The following is a 25,162-nucleotide window of genomic DNA, read 5'->3' on the forward strand; positions in this document are numbered from 1 at the left end:
CCTTTTATTACACCTTTGGTTGCCACCCAGTGCTCGTACAGACACCTTGCCCAAACCCCAACAGTAGAAATGTCACCACAATAGAAGCACAAATCAGATGAACCCTGTGAGCAGCTGATATCCTATTCATCAGTTCCTTTAAGTCACTGGACTACTACAATCAGGATATAAGTCATTCAATTAAATTCATTTTAAATGTAGGCCGTGCAGGTTGACTCACTGGCATGAGTGATGACTGAATTGTACGACCTCAGAGAGATCCTTCCCTAGTTTATGGGTGAGGGGTGAGGCCTTAGAGACCAGGAATAAGCAATGCCTGGTACAAAACAACAGCAAAGAACATGGTGTATTGACTGGGGATGGGACAGGCTTTTCCAGTCAACATTCCATAGAACGCCATAGTGGAACGCCATGAGGGATTCCCTTGATTTCAGAGCTGCTCAGTGTGAGCTGCTGGTTGTGCCTTGCCCCAAATAGTTGTTGTTTCCATTCCAAGGACCATTTTCTCCAAAGAGAAAAAGTTTAGTCCTGTAATTTTCTGTAATTTCTCTTGTTGCAACAGGCATTGCCAGGTCCACCAGTGGAAGGTTGAGGAGGACAGACAGAGAAGGCTCTTCTTCTATCACAAGTCCCAGTAAGTGAAACTTTAACTATTTTGTGCATTTTCAGTGTTGCTGGCAATGGTGAGCCACGTTTCTGGGTTTGTATCCTGGTTTCGAATCAGGATGGAGACACTACACTATGGTATCTTCAAAAACAAAAAGCCTGCAGAAATGTGCTCGGATTCCCAACCTTAAGTCAATGCAGTTAACAATCTAGCAGTAGTAACTCCCTGATATTTATGAGGAGTTAACTCCTTTTTTATAGCAGACAGGTAGTAGTAAACCACAAACATCCCCCTTCATGACTCAGAAAGGCAAAGGCAGGAGATGAGAAAGTTCAGTGAAAGAACGTGAAAGACCAGGGGTTTCCAGTGGGGAAGGTGGATGCAGTGCTGTGGTACTTTTAGACGGTACTGTAGGTACACTGTCACTATTTCCACTAGCGTGTGTGCCACTCTTAGCCTGGCATGAGGTTGTAGGGCTGTTGCTGTGGCTCGCGCCTGAGAAATCCACCTCCCAGTGGGAAGGGCACACTCCTGCCGCATCAGCACTTGGATGTGTCCGTGCGTGCGTGTGTGGGTGTGTGTGTGGTGGGGGGAGGGAGGGGTTGTGCGGCTTTGCCTGGGGCACATAGTTTGGGAAGGTTACACACACCATGTGTCGTTCCGGATGTGCATTCATATCACAAGAATCTGACAGGCCATGAGGCAGCAGCCTGACGCTATAAAGGGTAACAGCAGGTTATAACACACACACTGACAGACTTATAGAGATATATACAGTGTGTCTGTGTGTGTCTGTGTGTGTGGGTAGCTGGCAGAGTAACAGACAGCCCAGGCTAAGATGTGTTGAATGGGATCCAGCTTGTCAGCAGACCAGCCTGATGCTGTCTCTTAGTGTTTGCAGGGCATGTGTCTCCTGAGGAGAAGGTTGTTTTACAATAGCTTTAACACACACATATACTCACACACACACACACACACACACACACACAGAAGCAGGACTGGTAGAAGTATATTGGTTGTTTCAGTAGTAACAGTGTGTGTGTTGTCTGTGGGTGTGCCCCTGGGTGATTGTATTGGTGGAGTAGTCAGGAGACTCTTCTCTAGGAAGCAGTAACATGACTCAATTCAATATATTCAGTGTGATCTAGATCTTACACACACACAAACACACACACACACACACTCATTGCTTTATTTAGGTTGGGTAGTTTTGCATTGCACAACATTGTACCCTGAGAGTTTCTTTTTTCTTTTTACGCCTTGGTGTGTTTAACTTGCCCACACATACACACACACACACGCACACACTGCTTGCAAAACAACCCTTGACCCCAAGGCAAGTGTGTGGGATGTGCCAACAGTCAGGGTTCACCTGAGTTTCCTGAACAAAGACATGGATGGATGCCAAGCACTTTTAGAGAAAAGAGAAAAAGACAGAAAGACAGACTGAAACAGAAACTAAGACGGACAGAAACAGAGGTAGACAGAAATGGAGACAAACAGACATTTTATCTATTACTGACAGACCTAAACATCTCTGGTATTTTTTACATTTTTGGAAAGTCTGATTTTTACAAATGTCCTCACTCCCCCTCATCTGTTTTAGAACAGCAGTGATATATTGTACTGCCCAGTATCATATATCTGCAAACATAGACATTAGGCACGCCAAGACTGTATGGTGTCTGTAGTTGTGCAGATAGGCCTGTCTGACAGTGGGTTCTTGAGGCTATGGGGAGTAGAGGGTTATTTTAGGCTAACTCAAAGGAGTTCAGATCACATGGTCCTTCAGGGTTTCTGTTTCCAAGATACAATGCAGCTACAGTCTAAAGGCAAGGCCAAGGAAGAAAGGAAGAAAGAGAGTGCAGAAGATTGGGAGAATGAAGGGATCGAATAAAAAAAAAAGAATAACAAGGGCTCCATCTGATCAGCACATGGGCATGTTGTAATTCTGGACTGTTCATTAGCAGAACAGACTGGAGAACTCAAACAGAGAGAGAAAGGGAGGGAGGAAGACAGGCGGAGGGAGGGAGAGACGGAGGGAAAGGAGAAGAGAGGGAGGGAGTAAGGGAGCTAACTAGCAAGGGGGGGAGCAAGGGGGGGAGCAAGGGGAAGTCCAAAAAAAAAGAGAGAGGAAAAAAGCAGACGCTTCATGAGGCTGTGGAGGATATGGAGGGGGACAAATTCTCAGGTAAGATGTTGGAACTTGGCCAAACTGGATTCTCCTCACAGGGTTATAGTTGTTTTCCGCTGTTTGGTGAACTAGTTGCTATAAGAGGGAGGGTTTAAGGGCTTTTCTTGTATGTCTTTTCTACTGTCATCTTTCAATGTGCTGACGGGCTAGTTTTGATTTTCCGGTTTTATCTTGCAGACAAGACTTTAAAGGACATGTCCGGTGTTGTGTCTGTGTTACTGGTCGTCTTTCCGGCTTTCTTTCTGTCTTTTTGCCAGTCTGTCTTTTTGACTTCTCTCTCAGTGTTTTACGTCACTGCTTTGCCAAAATATCTCTCTGGCTCTCCAGTCATTGGATTACAGTAGCTACAGTTTCATGTGAGACCGATCGGCCTTGGTTGAAAGCCAGGAGGACAGTGGTACCGATTGTTACAGTGTCTGGATTATTTATCTTTATACGGGTGACTTATGTTCTCAATTGTATAGTTGTTAATTCAAACTGATTGACAAGGACAGGGCAAATGGATTAAACATGCTACGATGCTAATTTCCATTCACGTAAAAGTGCTGTGAAGCCCAATTTCATCCATTCATCCACCCCCCCACCTCTTAAAAACAGGAAAAGCAGTTGTTTGAACAGTACTACATTTGTCCCCCGTGGCTCCGATCCGACCAGCCATCAGTGTGGGTGGTGAAGATATTCTGTTGGCAGTGGGAAGGTTTTTCCACACTACTCACTTTTCCTACTCTAATTTGTTCTGATTCCGAAAGTTCACATCATTTTCCTCACTGTGGATTGGAGCCCACAGAATGTATCTGTCTTCGTCGTGTGCATAGAACACATCACAATTAGATTTGTCTGAGAATACATATGTGAGTTAGGGTATATATATATATATATATGTTAAAGTCATCAGTGGAGCAACTTTAACTCCTTTAACGGTAGTTCTAGGAGTGTTTGTTGAGTATTGTAAAAACTCTCAATGCTGGAATGGAAAACAGAAAGTAACTGCTTTATTGTCATAATTGTCAGGACAACAGCAACACAACACAAGTGTCCTTCCTTTTCCTATAGAACCTACTGTACAGTTTGAAGCCTGGGTTCAAATGGCAATGTATTCCCTTTACAGTCTGTCTCCAGGTGCTTCCCTCAGCGAACTGTAATGGCTTCTGCAGAAGAGTGTGTGTGTGTGTGTGTATCTGTGTGCCTGTGTATGTGTGTGTTTTCCGCCGTATGTGCGCAGTGTGGGAGGGTGGGTGCAGGGACCACTGTAGGGTCCACAGTGCATGCTAGCTTACAATCCGCTGAGTCGTCACATTTTGTTCTCGACTGCAAGAACCGGGGATCACAACCATGCCAGCCAACAATGACCTCACAGGACACACTGTGAATCCTCTAATGCAGCCTGATAGTATCAGCTGATGAAGGGTTAATAATGGGGTTACACTCACATCGTGACCTGACCAAGGCCTTTTCTAAGACACATGACTGACATAGTGAACAGCTGCCAGGCATGTTTCAGCCTCTTCCTGTCCCTTCCTTCTTAGCACAGAGAAACACTCTATATAACACCATATCATCCGACCATAGTGTCCACAGAGGACCTTGGTTGCCACAGCTTGTGAATGACCCAGTGGAATATGTTAGCGATAGGTTGCTCCTTGTTTGGAATGCTCACTTGACAAAAACAGAATGTATTTTCCAGCGCAGTATCGCTTTCTACTACCAGGTGGCGGTATTGGTTCGTGGATCCCGTCCCTGCGTAGGGACTATGGCACAACCAGTAGAACTAGAATTTTCTATTTCACAGAGCTTTGTCAGTTTTCTTCCGTGTAAGAGCCTATTTAGGCTGCAACAACTGTTATGACAACTATTTCATTGAAATGTACATTATGGCTAAATAAAATGTTCTATTCACGCTACGGACGAGAAACACTTGCTGTGCCACAGTTAGGCCTTAAGGCACAACACATGCAGGTACCCAAATCCAGAAACCTATTGACAGTGTGGTTTACATGCTACCTAACATGCAACTAGTGCTGTTGCTGATGATATGACAATTTCTGAGGTGCCCATGTGAGTATCTTCCCAATTATATATTATTTTATACTTTAGACCTTAGAAACTGCAGGGAGTTTCTGTTGCTATTTAAAGGGAACAGACTGTCAGGCAGACCTAGGCAGATTTAAGCTTGTTTTATTGGAGGAAACTGTGGGCAGAGCTACTTCCTAGTTCACTGTGTATCTGTTGTTTTGATTGTGTTACCATGAATACATGACCAAGTAGAACAATATGTAGATGCTCTGAAGCTGGTGGGGGTTTGTGGTTATACTGGTGGTTTTTGAGCATAAAACATTTTGATTTTATTGAAGAGATGTTGAAGGAAAGGGATAAAAAGAGAAAGAAAGAAAAAAAGAGAGAAAATGCTGTTCCTGATAGGGGACAGATGCTGTATTTACTGAGTCATTCCATCTCCCTGTGTGAAGGTGCTGCATGGACAAATACACACGCACTGTCAAAAACAAACATGAATGTCCAAACACTACACCGCCACCCGCTACTGTACTGCCTTAAGGTATGAGTGGATGTATTCTACAGTGTAATTACACTCTGGTTGGCTGTACTGTACAGGGTGATTACACTCTGGTTGGCTGTACTGTACAGGGTGATTACACTCTGTTTGGCTGTACTGTACAGGGTGATTACACTCTGGTTGGCTGTTCTGTACAGGGTGATTACATTCTGGTTGGCTGTACTGTACAGGGTGATTACATTCTGGTTGGCTGTACTGTACAGGGTGATTACACTCTGGTTGGCTGTACTGTACAGGGTGATTACATTCTGGTTGGCTGTACTGTACAGGGTGATTACACTCTGGTTGGCTGTTCTGTACAGGGTGATTACATTCTGGTTGGCTGTACTGTACAGGGTGATTACATTCTGGTTGGCTGTACTGTACAGGGTGATTACACTCTGGTTGGCTGTACTGTACAGGGTGATTACACTCTGTTTGGCTGTACTGTACAGGGTGATTACACTCTGGTTGGCTGTACTGTACAGGGTGATTACATTCTGGTTGGCTGTACTGTACAGGGTGATTACACTCTGTTTGGCTGTACTGTACAGGGTGATTACACTCTGTTTGGCTGTACTGTACAGGGTGATTACACTCTGGTTGGCTGTACTGTACAGGGTGATTACACTCTGGTTGGCTGTTCTGTACAGGGTGATTACACTGTTTGGCTGTACTGTACAGGGTGATTACACTCTGGTTGGCTGTACTGTACAGGGTGATTACACTCTGGTTGGCTATACTGTACAGGGTGATTACACTCTGTTTGGCTGTACTGTACAGGGTGATTACACTCTGGTTGGACAGTACTGTGTAGCTGTACTGTAAAAAATAACCAGTCTCTGTGTGGTTGATAATCTCTGTGTGGTTGTGCTGTAGAGTGTTAATTGCAGTGATGAACCTTGACTATTGGAGCTAGGCCCCCAGTAGCAGAGAAAGATCTGACGTCATACATATAGATAGAGAACTCGGATGCCAGTGAATGCAGAGCATGACTTGTGACCTTTTGCAGATCTATGTAGGTGAAACAATTCTTTGATGACAGAGTCAGTCGGTCCTAAGCCACACCTCAGCTGTGACTCACAGAAGCAGCAAACCGTACACAGGGGTTGCAAATATCGATAGCAGGAACCACATTAGAAGTACGTATGGTTGTGTCGTTTCAAAGAAACATTTGCCAAAACAGTCACTCATGTAGAGGCGGAATAAATTCAACTACTCACATTGTTTTTAAGACCACGGAAAGTTTATGCTGTCAGAGATAAAAGAGTTTAACTTTATTCAATGTCTAGCATGCAACCTTTGTTTTTACCACACAACTAGTGATCTAAATTTGAAATAATATTTTACACACATTAAATTATATGAACACACATTCAATTATATGAACGAGATAACAACAAAAAGCAAGCTGTAGTTAAACAAAAAGTCCTCTCACCATTATGATTATCATTTAAAAACAAAGTGTGTTCTCCTGTCCTTTGTCTTTTGATTTTAAATCTAAAATAAGTTATTTTTCGATTGAGATCAAAGCCAGGACTGAGAGCCAGGCCATAGCCATCCTTACCTACACTCACTTCAAAAAGCAGTTCAGTCTCCTTGCCTCGTGGCACGTCCCCACAGTTTGCTATTAAGCACAGTATAAAACAAGGGTGCCCTATCTCACCTTTCCTATTTATACTAGCTGCTGCAATGTTGGCTATTCTTATTAAACACTCGGATATATCCAAATTAGAAGTTGGTGGTCAACAAATTGTTACAACTCAACTAGCACCCTTTTCCTTAAGGACAAATTCCCAAAGCACTTCAAGTAATTTATACTTTCTCCAAAGCTTCAGGCTTGAAATTGAACTTAAACAAATGGGAACTAATGTCCCTCCATGATTGCCCCATAATGAACGCACACAACATCCCCATTAAGACCTCTGTCAAGTACCTGGGCGTGCATATGACCAAAAATATTTCTGTGATTGACAATTTTAATTTCTGGAAATGGAGGAATGCAAATCTAAACTTAATGCCTGGTTACATAGGGACATCTCTATTTGTGGTTATATATACTTGACAAAGATGGAAAGTATTTCATGTTACATTTACCCTACTTACTCTCTGGCTTTCTCTGACAAAGCCGTCAAGTCCATCAATCAGATAAACTTTGATTACGTTTGAAAAAAGAAAGTAAACCCAGATTAGGAAGCCTATACCATTCAAAGACTGCAAGGATGGTGCTTTGAGAGCCATTGATTTTGATTGTATCAATGGAACCTTTAAGATCAACTGGTTAAAATACTTTCTGAATAATGACAATTATTTTTGGTACTGTCTTCCCAGGGAGATTTTTAAGAAAATTGGTGGTATACAGTTTCTCTTAAGCTGTGATTTCACTATACAAAAACTACCTCTTAAGCTCTCCTCCTTCGACCAACAGGTTTTACTCTACTGGAAACTCTCATTCAGGCATAATTTTACACCACACAATACTCCACTGTGGAACAACAGATACGTACTCTTTAGAAACAAGTCTCTATACTTAGGAGATTGGATGGACAAGGGGATATGGTCCATTTGCCACCTTCTTGATGAAAGACGAAACCTAGTAATCTTTCAAGGTTTCTGTTTGAAATATCAAACGCCCTTTGATCGTGCTCAATTTAAGCGTATCGTTAATGCAATCCCATTATCATTTCTATTGCAGATTAAGACTCAGTGTCTGTATCCACTACTTTACCGCAAACTCTTGATTGAGGGACATGATTTTGTTGGCGACAGACTTTCAAATCGAACCATCTGTGATTGTCTTGTAGTGGATTGTATCTCTTGCAATCATAAAGAAATAATATCCAGTGTTAATAGGCTGTAGTTGTACTAGTAGTGTTAATAGGCTCTGTGTGGTTGTACTAGTAGTGTTAATAGGCTCTGTGTGGTTGTACTGGTAGTGTTAATAGGCTCTGTGTGGTTATACTAGTAGTGTTAATAGGCTCTGTGTGGTTGTACTGGTAGTGTTAATAGGCTCTGTGTGGTTGTACTGGTAGTGTTAATAGGCTCTGTGTGGTTATACTAGTAGTGTTAATAGGCTCTGTGTGGTTGTACTAGTAGTGTTAATATGCTCTGTGTGGTTGTACTGGTAGTGTTAATAGGCTCTGTGTGGTTGTATTTGTAGTGTTAATAGGCTCTGTGTGGTTATACCAGTAGTGTTAATAGGCTCTGTGCGGTTGTACTAGTAGTGTTAATATGCTCTGTGTGGTTGTACCAGTAGTGTTAATAGGCTCTGTGTGGTTATACTAGTAGTGTTAATAGGCTCTGTGTGGTTGTACTGGTAGTGTTAATAGGCTCTGTGTGGTTATACTAGTAGTGTTAATAGGCTCTGTGTGGTTGTACTAGTAGTGTTAATAGGCTCTGTGTGGTTGTACTGGTAGTGTTAATAGGCTCTGTGTGGTTATACTAGTAGTGTTAATAGGCTCTGTGTGGTTGTACTGGTAGTGCTAATAGGCTCTGTGTGGTTGTACCAGTAGTGTTAATAGGCTCTGTGTGGTTATACTAGTAGTGTTAATAGGCTCTGCGTGGTTGTACTGGTAGTGTTAATAGGCTCTGTGTGGTTGTACTAGTAGTGTTAATAGGCGATGTGTGGTTATACTAGTAGTGTTAATAGACTCTGTGTGGTTATACTAGTAATGTTACTAGGCTCTGTGTGGTTGTATTTGTAGTGTTAATAGGCTCTGTGTGGTTGTACTGGTAGTGTTAATAGGCTCTGTGTGGTTGTACTGGTAGTGTTAATAGGCTCTGTGTGGTTGAATTGGTAGTGTTAATAGGCTCTGTGTGGTTGTACTAGTAGTGTTAATAAGTTCTGTGTGGTTATACTAGTAGTGTTAATAGGCTTTGTATGGTTGTACTGGTAGTGTTAATAGGCCCTGTGTGGTTGTACTGGTAGTGTTAATTGGCTCTGTGTGGTTGTACTGGTAGTGTTAATAGGTTCTTTGTGGTTATACTAGTAGTGTTAATAGGCTCTGTGTGGTTGTACTGGTAGTGTTAATATGCTCTTTGTGGTTGTACTGGTAGTGTTAATAGGCTCTGTGTGGTTGTCCTGGTAGTATTAATAGGCTCTTTGTGGTTGTACTAGTAATGTTAATAGGCTCTGTGTGGTTGTACTAGTAATGTTAATAGGCTCTGTGTGGTTGTACTGGTAGTGTTAATAGGTTCTTTGTGGTTATACTAGTAGTGTTAATAGGCTCTGTGTGGTTGTACTGGTAGTGTTAATATGCTCTTTGTGGTTGTACTGGTAGTGTTAATAGGCTCTGTGTGGTTGTCCTGGTAGTATTAATAGGCTCTTTGTGGTTGTACTAGTAATGTTAATAGGCTCTGTGTGGTTGTACTAGTAATGTTAATAGGCTCTGTGTGGTTGTACTGGTAATGTTAATAGGCTCTGTGTGGTTGTACTGGTAGTGTAAATAGGCTCTTTGTGGTTGTGCTGATAGTGGGACATTATACTGTTTAACAAAAGGAATTGTATTTGATAGAAGTACTTTGTGACTGCTGATATAAAAAAGGACTATATAAATACATTTGCTTGATTGCTAAAGTTTTGCTTTGTAGCCCCTTAAACTCTCCTGGTATTTGCTTGAGGACCATTGAGCTGTGACCATTCAGTGTGTGCGTAGGTGTATGTGTGAGTGTGTACGGTGACTGACATCTGTACGTTATACATGGGTTCATGTATAATGTATGGTCAGGTAATAAAGCCACAGGACTGATTCAGGCTGACTGAATCTGCTTCTGTACATTCCACTGTGTAGTGCCCCATTGGTCAATTCCACGCTGTATACACGCATTGACACTCAACAATATGCAAAGTTCCTATATTGTACTGTTTTATGTAGGTTGTTCAAGTTTCTGTTTACATTATCTAAGCGGCTGAAGCCATTAGTCATAGTAATACTGTGTTATGACTCACATGCTCACTCACAAGTAGGGACCCTTAACCCAAGTCTTTTTCCATCAAAACATGTATGTGAGATTTCTTCTGCTTCCTGTACAGTATCTCTCGTTTTCTCTCACTCACGTCAACTCATAACTCGGGTATAGACCTGGCTCATCTACATGTCTGTCTGTCTTTCTGACTGTCTCTCTCTTTCACCCTTCTTCTGTCTATTCTCAAATTCATTGCCCAAGCATCAATATATACACTATATACTGTAACAAAATAAAGCAATGAATATTGATCAGATAGTAGTAATACAGCCGATTTTGCAGGTTTTCCTACTTACAAAGCATGTATAGGTCTGTCATTTTTATCATAGGTACACTTCAACTGTGAGAGACGGAATCTAAAACAAAAATACAGAAAATCAAATTTTTTTTGCATTTTATTGCATGACATAAGTATTTGATCACCTACCAACCAGTAAGAATTCCGGCTCTCACAGACCTGTTAGTTTTTCTTTAAGAAGCCCTCCTGTTCTCCACTCATTACCTGTATTAACTGCAACTGTTTGAACTCGTTACCTGTATAAAAGACACCTGTCCAGACAATCAAACAGACTCCAACCTCTCCACAATAGCCAAGACCAGAGAGCTGTGTAAGGACATCAGGGATAAAATTGTAGATCTGCACAAGGCTGGGATGGGCTACAGGACAATAGGCAAGCAGCTTGGTGAGAAGGCAACAACTGTTGGCGCAATTATTATTAAATGGAAGAAGTTCAAGATGACGGTCAATCTCCCTCGGTCTGGGGCTCCATGCAAGATCTCACCTCGTGGGGCATCAATGATCATGAGGAAGGTGAGGGATCAGCCCAGAACTACACGGCAGGACCTGGTCAATGACCTGAAGGGAGCTGGGACCACAGAAAACCATTAGTAACACACTATGCCGTCATGGATTATGCCGTCAAAGGATGCCTTAGCATAGATGGAGTGCAGTCCCAGGTACATTAATTATTGTATTGTATAAACTAGAGACAGAGACAGGGAGGCGGTCTGGAGATGCTGTGGCCCTGTCCGAAGGGTTTGGGAGTGACGTATTAGCTAGGAGGCACCCTCCCTCGGGTTTGGGCTAGAGGACAGTCCTCCCAGCGTAACATGTAAACCCAAGACCTTATTTAATCATTGGCCGTTCTGAAGAGGTGAATCTTGCCTCTTCTATTTCATGTCATAATAATGGAGCTGTATGATAGAAAGCCGGGCATTAGATTAGAATAGATTAGAATAATGGAGCTCTATGATAGAAAGCCCTGCATTTGATTTGATTAGAATAATGGAGCTCTATGATAGAAATCCCTGCATGAGATTAGATTAGATTAGAGTAGTGGAGCTCTATGATAGAAAGCCCTGCATTAAATTAGAATAATGGAGCTCTATGATAGAAAGCCATGCATTAGATTAGATTAAAATAGTTTCGAATAATAGAGCCCTGCATTAAATTAGAATAATGGAGCTCTATGATAGAAAGCCCTGCATCCAGCTGTTTGTTTTGAAATTCTAGGTACAATAAGGAGGGCTGCGTCTAGTGATCATAGACTACAGGTATTTACAGCAGGACTAATTCAGAGAGTTTTGTAGGTGTACGTCCATGTACTGTCTAGCCGTAACAGGCAGCCAGTGAAGAGGGGCTGGTGCTTGAGTAGTGGGATCAAATTGCTTGCTTCTAGTCAGGATTTTGGCATTGTTTGCGCTATCGCAGAACTTTATTTTGTGTCTTATCCTGCGTATCTCAATTGATAGAGCCAGGCACTTGCAAGACACGGGGGGACCAGGTCAGAAATGTATGCACACACAACCGTACATTTCTCTGGATGAAATAAAAACACTGGGAAATTATCAGGGTAACCCGAGAGAGGAGCATTTCAATAGTCTAATCTTGAAGTAACAAAAGTGTGGATTAGCTTTTTCCTTCTATCCTCTCATTCTCCTCTCTTCCTATCCTCTGCTCTTCCTCTCATCCTATCCTTTGTGTTAACCTCTCTTCCTCATTTCCAGCATCAGCTCACAGTACCTCCAATGTGTCACTAACCAGGACAAATGAAAGCAATCAATGCCTACTAAGGGTGGCATAGTGTCAGAAGGGAGTACAGGTCAGTGATAGCATTAGGAATTAGAACAATTCAAAGATTTCACAACATCTCTATGGTTACTCATGGGCAGCCCGGATATTGTTACGTACTGCGAGCCAAAGTTTCACTGAGTGGTTCCATTAATAGACCTCAGCTATATTTCTGACGGCCTTAGATTTACATTTTAGTCATTTAGCAGATCCACAGCAACTTCCAACAGCAATAGGGTTAAGTACCTTGCTCTACAGCACAACGTATGTTTTCACCTTGTCATCTTAGGGATTAAAACCAGCAACTTTTAGTTTACTGGCGCAGTGATCTTGACCAGTCAGTCCCCTGCAAATCCAAGGATCAGTGGTGTGATTTCTGCTGGGGGCAACCTATTGGATTTTGCTCATTTTGACTAAGGTCCCTTCAATATGTCCTCTCTCCTTGCCCTCTCCTCCTTGTCCCAGATACAGACATTGTAACCAAGAGGTCGAGGAGTTTTGAAAACTATCCTCCTGTCCTTGACACCTGACTTTCATTGAATATATTCATGTGTATCCTTCAGTAAAGTTTTTAAATCTACAACAGCCCCATAGAATCAGCATCTGTTACAGCATAATAATACAGTAGGTTCTGTAATTCCCCACAGATGACTAAGAAACACTGATTCATTTTCTCCTTGCAACACTTGGTACTTTATATTGTATGTGCTGTGTTTGGCTAGTTATGTTTCTGATTAAATAACTATAATGATAGAAATGCAATCCATATCATCAGCTGTTAAAGACAGCCCTCTCTGTCAGCTGCTGCCTGCAGGAGACAGGGACAGGAGTGGACATGTTTCAGCCTCATGATGATGGCTTTGAAGCATGTGGTCTGTGTGTGTGCGTGTGTGTGTGCATGCGTGTATTATCAGTGAGGAACAGATGTCCTCAGAAGAATTGTAACTCGTGGTCAGTCATGACTAGTGAGGACGCTTTGTCGGTACTCAATCTTATAAATGGCTTTTTTAGGCTTAGGGTTACGGTTAGGTTTCTAATGAGGTTAGAATTAGGGTTAGGGTTACGCATTAAGGGGTTAAGTTTAGGTGTTAGAGTTAAGTTTGATTTGGGGGTTTTGGGAGTTCTGGTTAGAGTTAGTGGTTAGAGAAAACAGGATTTTAGAAGGAAATTAATGTTGGTCCCAAAAAGGTCCTGACAAGTGAAATGAAACAGGAAAGTGTCAGAGGATGAGGTGTGGTGGAGATTGTATCACAGCCAGAGGGTCTGCAGTGGGATTCTCCACATGTCTTCATTGCTATCTAGTTACACATCATTACAGGGAGAGATCTGTGTCTGCTCCACAGGCTCCCACTGCTGGTGTCCCCCAGGGGTCAGTTCTAGGCCCTAACCTCTCCTCTCTATACACGTAGTCACTTAGCTCCATCATATCCCCACATGGCCTCTCCTGTCATTGCTATGTGAATGACACTCAACTACTACCCATGCTCTACAACTGTTGTATATCCGGCTAGATTCCTGACATCTACTCTTGGTCTTCCTTTGTGGGACCATCAATAAAACGTATCCATAATGACTCAGCCTGCCTTGTTTTCATCCTATGCAGGTTGTCACTCAGCTCCTCCTTACAGCGCCAAATCTCTTTACCCTCATGGCAACCCAATAGTGGAACAAGTTTCCTTGTTTCCAAGAGGAGTCCATTTCCATTTTCTGAAAACTTCTTTAAAGAGTACTGCATCTAAATTGAACATCACAGTACTGTACTTCTAATGTAAATAATAATATGTATATATGTAAATATATGTTAAAATTCACTAATGGGTGTATCTAGTTGCTTATCAGTACTGGGCTTATCAGCACACCTGATTCTAATAATTAGCTTGATGAAAAGCTTAATCGTGTTAGTCACAAATGGGTCTGAAGAGAAAACCTACAGGACAGTAGATCTCCTGGGACAGGGTTGGGCCGTCCTGAGTTATACATTACTGTACTGCTGTGGCTCATTCCTGTGATTGACCATTTCTGCAACAGCCCTTGTGTTATAGTTACAACACTGACACCTGCTGGACTGTGTCATTACTGATAAATGGTTGTCTGTGCCAGAATTCCTCAGAAGTCCTAACAATTAAACCAAGAACTATAGCTCTGATCTGATCCACTTTTAGAAAGTCTATTTCTTTCTAAGAATTTAGTTTTACAGTTAGAATGAGAATACAGTTAGAATGAGAATCTTCGAGTAATGATTTGGGGTTAGAGGTTAAGTATAATTCTCAGGTTTTGGAGTTAGGGTTAGTTTCAATGTATGGATAGGGATAGTGATGTGGGAGCTGTGGTTAGGGGAAGGGTTAGGGAAATCTACATTTCTATATAAATCAGTTGTTACTCTCCAAAAGATCCTCAGTAGTTACTCACTACAAGTGCATCTCTGCAGGAGGAATGAGGCTGGTGCATCTCGTATCCACTTGGAAACTAACTTAAGATGATCAATATTTAGTGCGTTTACACAGATTTAAACTGAAAAGAATCATACACACTGTGGATGTTACTAAGCCACAAAAATGCCTAAAATACTGACATTAAGTATTAGTATGAGAAATGCTACTGTACATGTGTAATTATTAAACACCCTTGGCTGGAGCCTTTGTTATAATGCACAGTATATTCACCTAAGGAAATTCAATGTGTTTAAAAATGCTTAAAAATGTAAGTGTTGTTAAACAATATTGGCATTGTTGAATTCAATTTTCTTAGTAAGATCATAATAGCAAGCTGCCCAGCTAAAGACAGTTGGTTCATAGAACACTCTGGGGAAATACATTTTGAGGTAGTGGAAATGTTCCCTGAACAATGTGTCAATGTTCTCACAAAGTTCCATTTGATGTTCTAAAAAGCTTTTTTGGGGTTGCATATGTATTCAGGGAACGCTCTGTGAAAGTGTTTTGAGGGTTGCAGAGTCAGGTGTCATGGTGCGAGTATAACGAGCGTGTAAAAGAGGCAAAAAGGAAAAAGAAACCAAATGAACGATAGCGATTCAAATGACTTCCTCTATGTTCTTTTCTTTTGGAAGGATTTAACGAAGTGTAACAGCACGGTCAGAAAGTGTAACAGCACGGTCAGTAAGTGTAACAGCACGGTCAGTAAGTGTATCAGCACGGTCAATAAGTGTAACAGCACGGTCAATAACAGACAAACAATAATCTGTGAACAACAGAATACAAACACAACTAACAAGTGAGTGGGAACAGGTGCGTCCTTTGGATGCGCTGCTGCCATCACTCTCCTGTCGGTGGTTAGTACACTGGCGAGGTGGGAATCTTCTTACAACATTCAGTGACTCTTTGCTGAAGGTTACAAAATTGGAATTGTTACAACATTGAGATCTTGAGATTTATTGCATATTAATGCATAGTGCAAAAGGGTTCAGAGGATGGTTTTAATTTTTAGCTTACTGCTCTAGACTGTAAACCCTAAGACCTTTTTTACTTTAATAGTTCTAGTAAGTTGAACTCAAAGTTAGCTTGAACTCAAATTCTTTAGTTAAAAATGACAATTTTCCTATCATGCTTTACTGCAGATTGATATATAAGAATGAATTCTGTCTTTCTATTAGAAGCTGGATTTCAACAGGAATTACCCATCCCTTTGCAGGCATGTGCCTTGCAGGTAAGATTGCACAATTCTGGTAATGTTCTCATGTTTTTCCTAATCTGGAAAGATTCCCAGGGAATTGTTAGGAAGTTATAAGTATTTTGCAAACGTAAATGTCTAGCCACTGTACTATGCAAAGCACAGTATGAGGCCAGATGGGATGTGTAATGTATTCTGATTTAACATTTGTCTAAGAACTCAGAAGAAAGTGGAATGTGAATGAGTTCAACAACCATGTCGCTGTTGATAACATATATAGTCATGGGTGGTAACCCATGAAAGGGCAATGCATACTAGGACATTTTATTGGAGGGATGGTTTAGTATACTACTACATTTCGTTGGACTTAACTGGTTAGACTAATGACTACAAAACTACATTTACTCAAGTATTTTCAGTGTGTCTGGTATTTTTTGAGTAACGAGACTTGGGGTTTACAGTGTAAAGTTACATAATGGTGTATGATGGGTAAAAAAATAATCATGAAGATTAATCAAGTCTTTTATTCTAAATTTCAAAAATTAGGATAATTAGATGGGTGAGTTCACAATTCTTGGCCCTGATACTCCTTTTAGAGATGAGTTGGAGTTCAGGTATGGTGCTATCTCTCTGTGGCTTCATCTGTAAAAGAAAAATGTCGGCCGAGTGATAATGATAGTATAGAAGCTCTCTGCGGACCATAGCTTTTGCTCTGAGACGTAATTAAGAAAATGTCAGGAAAATCCTACAAGAACAGCTGAACTTTATTTTGTGATTAATCAGAGTCACTTTAAATGATGGCAGGTGTGTAATTACTTCTATTTATCACACGAGTTTGAATGTGATTGGTTAATTCTGAACACAGCCGCAACCCCAGTTATAACAGGGTGTGCACACTTATGCAATCAGGTTATTGTAAGGTTTTTATTTTTCATTTTTCCTCCTCGAAGATTTCAGTTTGTTTTTCAATTGAATTGTTCACATTATAGATCACATTAAAAGTGAAAAAAGTTCTGACATGATTTATCTTTGTCTAATTATTTTACATCACAAAAACATTTTAACCATGGTGTGTAGACTTTTTATATCCACAGTATACAGCTCCGGAAAAAATTAAGAGACCACTGCAACTTTTTCATTCCTTTCCAAAGGTTTCCTTTCCAAATGCTCTGATTTTGAGTGAGGAACAGAAGGGGTAAAAATTAAGAGACCACTGCAAATTGAACGCTTCTGTTCCTCACTCAAAACTTTCCTTTAAAACTTTTTTGGAAAGGAAAAAAAAAAGTGCAGTGGTCTCTTAATTTTTTCCAGAGCTGTATATATATATTACATTTTAAGTTTTTTCACCTTGTGGTTCAGGGCTTCCATAGGGCTTCCGTAGGAAAGTCATAAGAACACTCTGCTAGGTGGGTGGTCTGGTTAACAAAGCTAGCAAATCAATTCTAACAATCATAGTTTTGGCGTATTAACTTCTAACGGATGCAAAAGGTATTTTATACAGTCTGAATTTGGGATATATTTGGCTTTAGTCGCTGAAAAACTCCTATGTTCCATTAGTAAGCTCTGTAGCAGTCAGTTGTGCCATTTGAAGTTTTGTAAGTGTAATGCAGTTGTTTGGAGTCGGTTAATGCATTTGGACTGACATGCAAGCATTTAACTTTTTTACCCAAAAATAGTACATATTGCAATAGCCTAAGGGTAAGTTATTTTTAATGGGGGCTCAATAAAAACATTCTGAATCTTTACCCCATTTGGGCTTGCTGAGTGCAGTTGCCATGGCATTCCCATTGTTTTGGTCCAGTTTTTTTCATATATGCTGCGGCCAGGATGTGTAGCCCTGTAGTGACTAAGCTGTACTCTGCCATAGTAGGTTTACTATGTATCTTGTAATGTGTACTGTTTTGTTTATGAGTGCCACAATGGAAATATATTTTTTATGTTTTTTGTTGTATGCCTCTATGGTTTGAAGTTGTCCAGAAAATACTGCTACTACTACAACAACAACTATTGCCAATACTACTACTATTATTACTACTACTGCTATTCAACAGTGCAGAGGAGGTCTATTCTGTGATATATTATTCCCTATAGCCACAGGGTGACCGTCCCTCAGTACTCAGTCCTTCCTTTCCCGGCTCTCTTGTGTCTGCCTCCTGTCTGTCTCCTCTCTGGCTGACAAGGCATTGGTGGCCCCAGGCATGTTGCACCACTGCCACAGTAAGGAAACCACCAACAGAGTCTGGTCTTTAAAGGACTGGACTGGAGGATTGCTGCTGCAGGCTTGTCACAGTGAAGGGATTTTTGGAGGGGAAGTATTTTGTCATAAATCATGTAGTTTGTATACATGCATACTGAGTCACCAACACTTACACCAAATCTCTCTTTTTGTCTCTCTCACGCATGCACATGCCCGTTCAAGCACACACACACACACACACACGCAGAGGCACATTCTCATGGTCATTAAGTCATTAGCCTACATATTTATTGTTGTCTGTCCCCAGAAACAGAGTATCTGCAGATCTCTTTAACAGCCCATAATAGTGCTGGAACTGGCTTGACCATATTAGTCCTGGTCCGTCTCTGGTCAGTGTGTCTGTGGTCAGTCCTGTTTTTATTTTCTTGTCAACGCTGCATACTGAGAACCTTGGAAAAGGGCAATGTTGTGGTGTATATTTACAGTGACGTCAATTTGCTGGAGACTACGTGAGTCTACCCATGTGCATGTGTGTGTAATCGTCTAAGCACATGTGACTATGTGTGGATGTCTTCTTGTGTGTATGCGTGTGAGCAGGTATGTGTGTGTGTGTGTGTGTGTGTGTGTGGGTGTGTGTTTTTCTGAGTAGAAGGCTTTATAATATTCACAAAGTTAAATAACACAGGCGTATTCACAGGGAGAGACCACTTAAAGAAAAGCAAGAGAAGGGAAAGGGAAGGAGAAGAAAGGCAAGAAATGAAGGAGGGAGGGAGGGAGGAAGAGAGAACCGTAGAGAGAGAGAGAGAGAGAGAGAGAGGGAGAGAGGGAGAGTGGGGGGTTGTCATCGGCTCATCGCTCCCTCATTCCAAGCTTCGCAGCAGCAACAGCAGCTCTGAACGTGGAGGAGGAGGAGAAGGAGAGGGAGGAAAAAGAGGTTGGTGCTTTAAGAGAGAGAAGCTGTGGGCTTGGATCAGTGAGCCGCTACCTCTGTCTGTTATTTTACCCCTGTATGGTCTCCTAATTTGGGATTTGTTTAAAGCGGGTGACAGCATCTGGGAGACTTTGCCTTGCTTGGGAATAAGGGATTCCTGCTCCCTCATATTCACCCACAAAATGTCTGATTCCACTGTCAATGCTCACTTGGAAGGGATCATCTCAGACTTTGAAGGTTAGTCTTGTCCTTTACGCACCTCTTTCTCTGTGTCTCTTTCACTGCTCTTTAGTATGTTCCGTTCTGATGACGACACAATATCCAGAGTTTTAGTGTTTTTAATCAAAAGTGGGATAAAATTACGGATCTACATGGTCAATACGGCAAGAAGTCTTGGAATGCAGACTTAAACTTCATCTACTTTAATTAAACTATTCATGAACTTTCTCTCCCTCTCTCTCCTCCCCCTCTCCCTCTCTCTCCTCCCCTCTCCCTCCCCCGTTCCCCTGTAACCGCTGTGAGCTGCATGTGTGTCAGTCATGGAGGTCATGTGGCCATATGGTGTGTGAGTGTTGAGTTCAGAGCACAGTGTGCTATTGATTTAGCAGCCTCCTATAAGCCTAACGAAAGGTACTGGACAGCAAGGAGGGAAACTTCTAGAGACAGAAAGAGCATGAGAAAAAGTCCGGAGTTCTCCAGAAACACCAGAAAAACCAGAAAATGAGCGTGCGCTTGTATGTGTGAGTGTGCTTGAGTGTGTGTTTGTACCGTGGGAGAGAATGAGTGAGAGGGAGAGTTGGAGATGTTCTCCTGGTTTGCAGAGACATAGCAGAGAGGAAGGGTAAAACAGAAGAAAAGAGAAACTCGACAACTGACCATGGAAGGGAACACCTGGCTCCTTCACGCCTTCACCACACCCTTCCACCTCTCGGCCTCCCTCCTTTAGGAGCTTCCTTCCCCCTTTTCATCTCCCTGCCCTCGGCACATACTCCCCCCTGTCATCCCTCTCCTCCTCCCCTCCTCCCTCTTTTCCTCTCTCTGCGCCTTGTCCATCCTCTGGACCTCTTCAGCCGTGGGCTTTTCGTCAGGCTGACACCTCTTCCCTCTCTGCGTCGGCTCCTGTACTTCACAAACACATGCCAATTAAGGACGCATCCACACTTGTCCAGGGCTGATCCTGTCAACACCAGGTACCTGATGGTATGTGCTGTATGCTCACTGCTTACACCCTGTACCTACCTGCACTGGTGTGTGTGTGTGTCATTCTCCGAGGGCTGTGATGTGATAAAGACAAAGTCAGGGAAGTGAGAGTCTGTTACTAGTGGAGGATGATGTGTCCGTCTCCTAGACATTCATCCTTTCTGATGTATGAGTAGTTCCCTAGGTCTATAACACTCAGAGGGCAGGGGTCTCCCGCAGCCTGCAGATGACCTCAGCCACCACCTTTATGACCTCTACTGACCAGGTTACAAGGGTCTTCTGCTGTTCTCAACTCACACTAGGGTTTCTGTTGTTTGCTTTTAGCCTGCATCCAAACACTTTGCTCTGTAGGGTGGTTCAGGTCTTTCAGATATTGGCTCAGGTCTTTCAGATATTGGATGGCAATTAGCTAAAACAGCATAACCACCAAGTTATGATACAAATAATAGTTGTTTATTGTCATATCTGAAGTAAAATTGCGCTGTTTTTGATTTGCCAATGTCTTAAGGCATTGATTTCACTAAAATCTCTGATTATGTTGTGTGCACTCTAATAATTGGGCTACTCATTTATACTTTGAGGTCCGGTAGTCAAATTATCTTATGCTGCATGGATACTGCTCATACTGTTGCGTTACACACATGTCCATCAGTCTCCCTCCCTCACACACACACACACACACACACACTCAGTGCACTTTCTGTGTGTTTGGGCAGTGAGAGGAAATTCCAGAGAGAGAGAGCAGATTTCTGTGGTGGGTGAAATTGCGGGGGTGGACAGAGGAGTGAATATCCACAACACAGCCTGGCCTCTCTTTTACGGGCCAGAGGAGAGAAGCTTCTGGCCCAGCCCTGCTCTGAGCTTTAACCCTCCATATAGGGGCAAGCCATCTATTAGTTTGCTCTAACTAGGGTCAGACTCCTGTCTCTAATAGTTCAAGTCAGAATTTGATTTATGGTTTTGATTAGAATTTGGTTTAGGTAATCTGATCCTAGATCATTCTTTAAGGATTTACTTTGAGTTACACTAATCGTTTATGTAAAAAAAGTGGTTACTCTGTCACATCATGATTGTCGGTTCTCAGCTGTGTTGTGCTTTGGGTTTTCCTCTAGGTTCAAGGATGAAAGGTTAAGACAATGTGAGATTCCATGCAAAGTATATATAAAACAATCCTGACCAGAGCAATGCTGGAATATCAAGTTAAATCTCACTTTGATGGTGATATTTTGATGCTGTATCAATTAAGACATACTCCCAGTCATATTTACCACAGAAGGTCCCTATTTGAATAGTGGCACAAATAGCCAACCTACGAACCTTGTATTGATGGACCTCGGTCAAAACCTCTCCACATAATCTATTTTCTCCCAGGCTGCGTTGCAAGCCAATTTACAGTGGTTCCCAACCATTTTCTGTTACTGTGGTCCTATAAATCTTTTCAAGTACCCCTTACGGATAGGCCTAAGCCTAGTACCCCTGGTTGTGAACCACTGAACTATTCAAAACTAAATGCAGGAGAAAAACCTCTTCTAGACCTCCTTCACTTTTTGACAGGCAGGCAGAAGTTAGACTAGATGTCATGGTAAAGAATGAAGGGTTAGTGCTAAGTGGCATCCTATTCCCTATGTGTGTACATTTTTCTACTAGGGCCATCCGTTGTCATCCGTTGTTTAAGAAATAGGGGGGCATTTAGAATGCACCCATAGTCTGTGACATAGAAAATCTTGCAATTCCTGTTACTGTATATATCCAAAAACACTAGCCAGATGCACCAGACTGAGCTTCACTGAGTTCACTGTATTAGTTTGCCATTTATAGAGTATATCAACCTTTTTTCAGGAATGTCATCAAATCAACATAATACAAGCCCATTTTCAATGCATGAAACAAAAACAAATCTAACTCTGCTAGATTGAGTTAGATTTTGTTATAGGCAGAGGCAGTATATTGGCTGAGAATTCTAGCAGCGGCAGCAGAAGCCATCCCTCATACCCACTAGTGAAAGCCCTTTTCAGTACTGAGATCAGAGTGCATTTGTTGATACTCTTTGCTAATTAGATAAATACTGGTCAACTTAATGGAGTTACTGCTTGCTAGAACAGCACCAGCTGTGAAGACTTATAACGACTTAAGCCTTACAATTTTTCAAGCAGTCTTTGAAACCCACAGCATATTCATGATTAAAGTGGCAGCTTCCTAAGTATGCTTAGATAAGCAGAAAAAATATATAGGCAGAGGGTAAAATAGGTTTTAATGCTTTTTCGGTCTTATGACGATGGCAATGGTGATAATATTTCATTTTTATTTAAATGGTTTATTGCATAAGTCAACCGAATAAGCATTGCCATTTACATGTTTGGCCCATGGCATCAAAGACCAAGTAAAGAAATCAAGCCTTAATGTAAAAACGTGGCCTGCATTAAACACACATCTAGGCAGTTGTAGGTAATTTCATCTACACTACCGTTTAAAAGTTTGGGGTCACTTAAAATGTTCTTGTTTTCATACATGAAATTAGGTTGAATAGGAAATGTAGCAAAATAAATAGGAAATATTGATTTTTAATTCAAATAATAAATGTGTCCTTCAAACTTTGCTTTCGTCAAAGAATTCTCCATTTGCTGCAATTATAGCCCTGCAGAATTATAGCCCTTTGGCATTCTAGTTGTCAATGTTGTGAGGTAATCTGAAAAGATTTTACCCCATGCTTCCTGAAGCACCTCCCACAAGTTGGTTGGCACTTCTTACCATACGGTCCAGCTGCTCCCACAACAGCTTAATAGGGTTGAGATGACTGTGCTGACCACTGCATTATAGACAGAATACCAGCTGACTGCTTCTTCCCCAAAGAGTTATTGTATTGTTTGGAGCTGTGCTTTGGGTCATTGTCCTGTTGTTGGAGGAAATTGTCTCCAATCAAATGCCGTCCACAGGGTATGGCATGGCGTTGCAAAATGGAGTCCCTTCTTCAAGATACCGTTAATTTACCCTGTACAAATCTCCCACTTTACCAACACCAAAGAACCCCCAGACCATCACATTGCCTCCACCATGCTTGACAGGTGGCGTCAATGAGTCCTCCAGCATCTTTTCATTTGGTCTGTGTCTCACAAATGTTCTGCTTCGTGATCCGAACACCTGAAACGTAGTCTGTCCATAACACTTCTATCCAATCTTCCTCTGTGTTCTTTTGCCCATCTTAATCTTTTCATTTTTTTGGGCTGAAATATGGCTTTTTCTATGCAACTGTCTAGAAAGACAGCCTCTTCACTGTAGATGTTGTGACTGGTGTTTAGCAGGTACTATATTATGAAGCTGCCAGTTGAGGACCTGTGAGGCGTCTGTTTCTCAAACTAGACACTCTAATATTGTAACTCTAAATAGCCTTCATTTCTCAGAACAAGAATAGACTGACGAGTTTCAGAAGAAATGTATTTGTTTTTGGCCACTTTGAGCCTGTTATCCGAACCCACAATTTTCTGACACTCCAGGTAATCAACTAAGGCCAGTTTTATAACAACATTTCTAGCTGTTTCTAGCATAATTGCAAAAGTGTTTTCTAATGACATTGCCTTTTAAAATTCTATACTTGGATTAGCAAACACAACGAGCCATTGGAACACAGCAGTGATGGTTGCTGATAATGGGCCTCTGAATGCCTAGATATTGTAGATATTCCTTTACAAATCAACTGTTTCCGGGTACAATTGTCATTTACAACATTATCAATGTCTACACTGTATTTCTGATCAATTTGATGTTATTTTAATGTGCTTTTCTCATAAAAACAAGGACATTTCTAAGTGGCCCCAAACTTTTAAACAGTAGTATACATGTTTTGATGATTTATTCCATTGGTTTTATTTGTAGGGCATTCTAGATCTACCACAAGTGGATACAGTTTCAGTGTACACTGTGAATGTATGCTGTACTTTTGGCATGTCACACTGAAATGCTTCTACAGTATTTTCCCACTATTTATTTTGTGTCAATCTGTCATTATGTTGCACAGCAGCTTCCCTGACCCTATTACTATCAGGGAACCCCATTGGATGACAATACAGGAAGTATACCCTGCCAGGAGCTGATAGGCCATCCAGCTGTCTTCAGTCTTATTTCCCCTATCAGTGACCCTCTGACCAGCTAACACTTTTATTTTGCCTCTTTTGCTGTGTTCTTTGTGTGTGAGTATGTGTCTGCCATTGTACTCTTGAGCAAGGCACTTAACCCTAGTTCTCACTGTTAATGCGTGTTTTTGTGTGCATAGCTGGAGGCTTGAGGAACTCAATGCAGGGAGAACATAACAAGGCTATATGTGTTTTTAGCTACTGCAGTTTATTATCGTTCCTGTTGGACATGTAGACAGTAACTTATACCACACACACAAAATACCCACACACAGCAACGGAGGCATACACACGCAGGCACAGACACACACACACATGTACGCACAGGGACACACACATTTTCACTCAAGCTTGCACCAACAACACACACACACGTATACTGTATACACACATACAGACACACACACACACAGTCCCAGACAAGTCAAGGCCCATTGAGTTCATGAAAGTCTTCTACGCATACATGCAACGAAAGATTTATTTTGTTAGTGAATATTAACTATTCCTCCTCTAGATGAAGGGTGTGTCTTGGTGAGTGATTAAGCCTTGGTATTACCTAAAGAAAATCTGTCCAGTAACCCTTCCTGCGAGGGATTCACAAAGTATTACACTTATGAGTGTCTCAAAGAAAAAGTATATCGCTGTGATATTGGGAATTGTAGTGATGTTGAGAAATGAAACATGGTTTTCACATG

General features: G+C 41.6%; 1 protein-coding gene across 5 annotated transcripts in view; it reads left to right on the forward strand.

Moving 5' to 3' along the window:
- The window catches only part of LOC105013131 (septin-9-like), a 100,042-nt gene that overhangs the window by 23,769 nt on the left and 51,111 nt on the right, over positions 1–25,162 (forward strand). The window contains exons 1-2 of one of the 5 annotated variants that reach the window (XM_010874438.4): positions 18,999–19,143; positions 19,249–19,377. In XM_010874438.4, the coding sequence (XP_010872740.2) occupies positions 19,323–19,377 (55 nt within the window). In that variant the 5' untranslated portion in view covers positions 18,999–19,143; positions 19,249–19,322. The other 4 variants (XM_010874441.4, XM_010874444.3, XM_010874439.4 and 1 more) reach the window with 4 other exon arrangements.

Source organism: Esox lucius, chromosome 11, assembly GCF_011004845.1.
Source record: "Esox lucius isolate fEsoLuc1 chromosome 11, fEsoLuc1.pri, whole genome shotgun sequence".
Classification (NCBI taxonomy): Eukaryota; Metazoa; Chordata; class Actinopteri; order Esociformes; family Esocidae; genus Esox; species Esox lucius.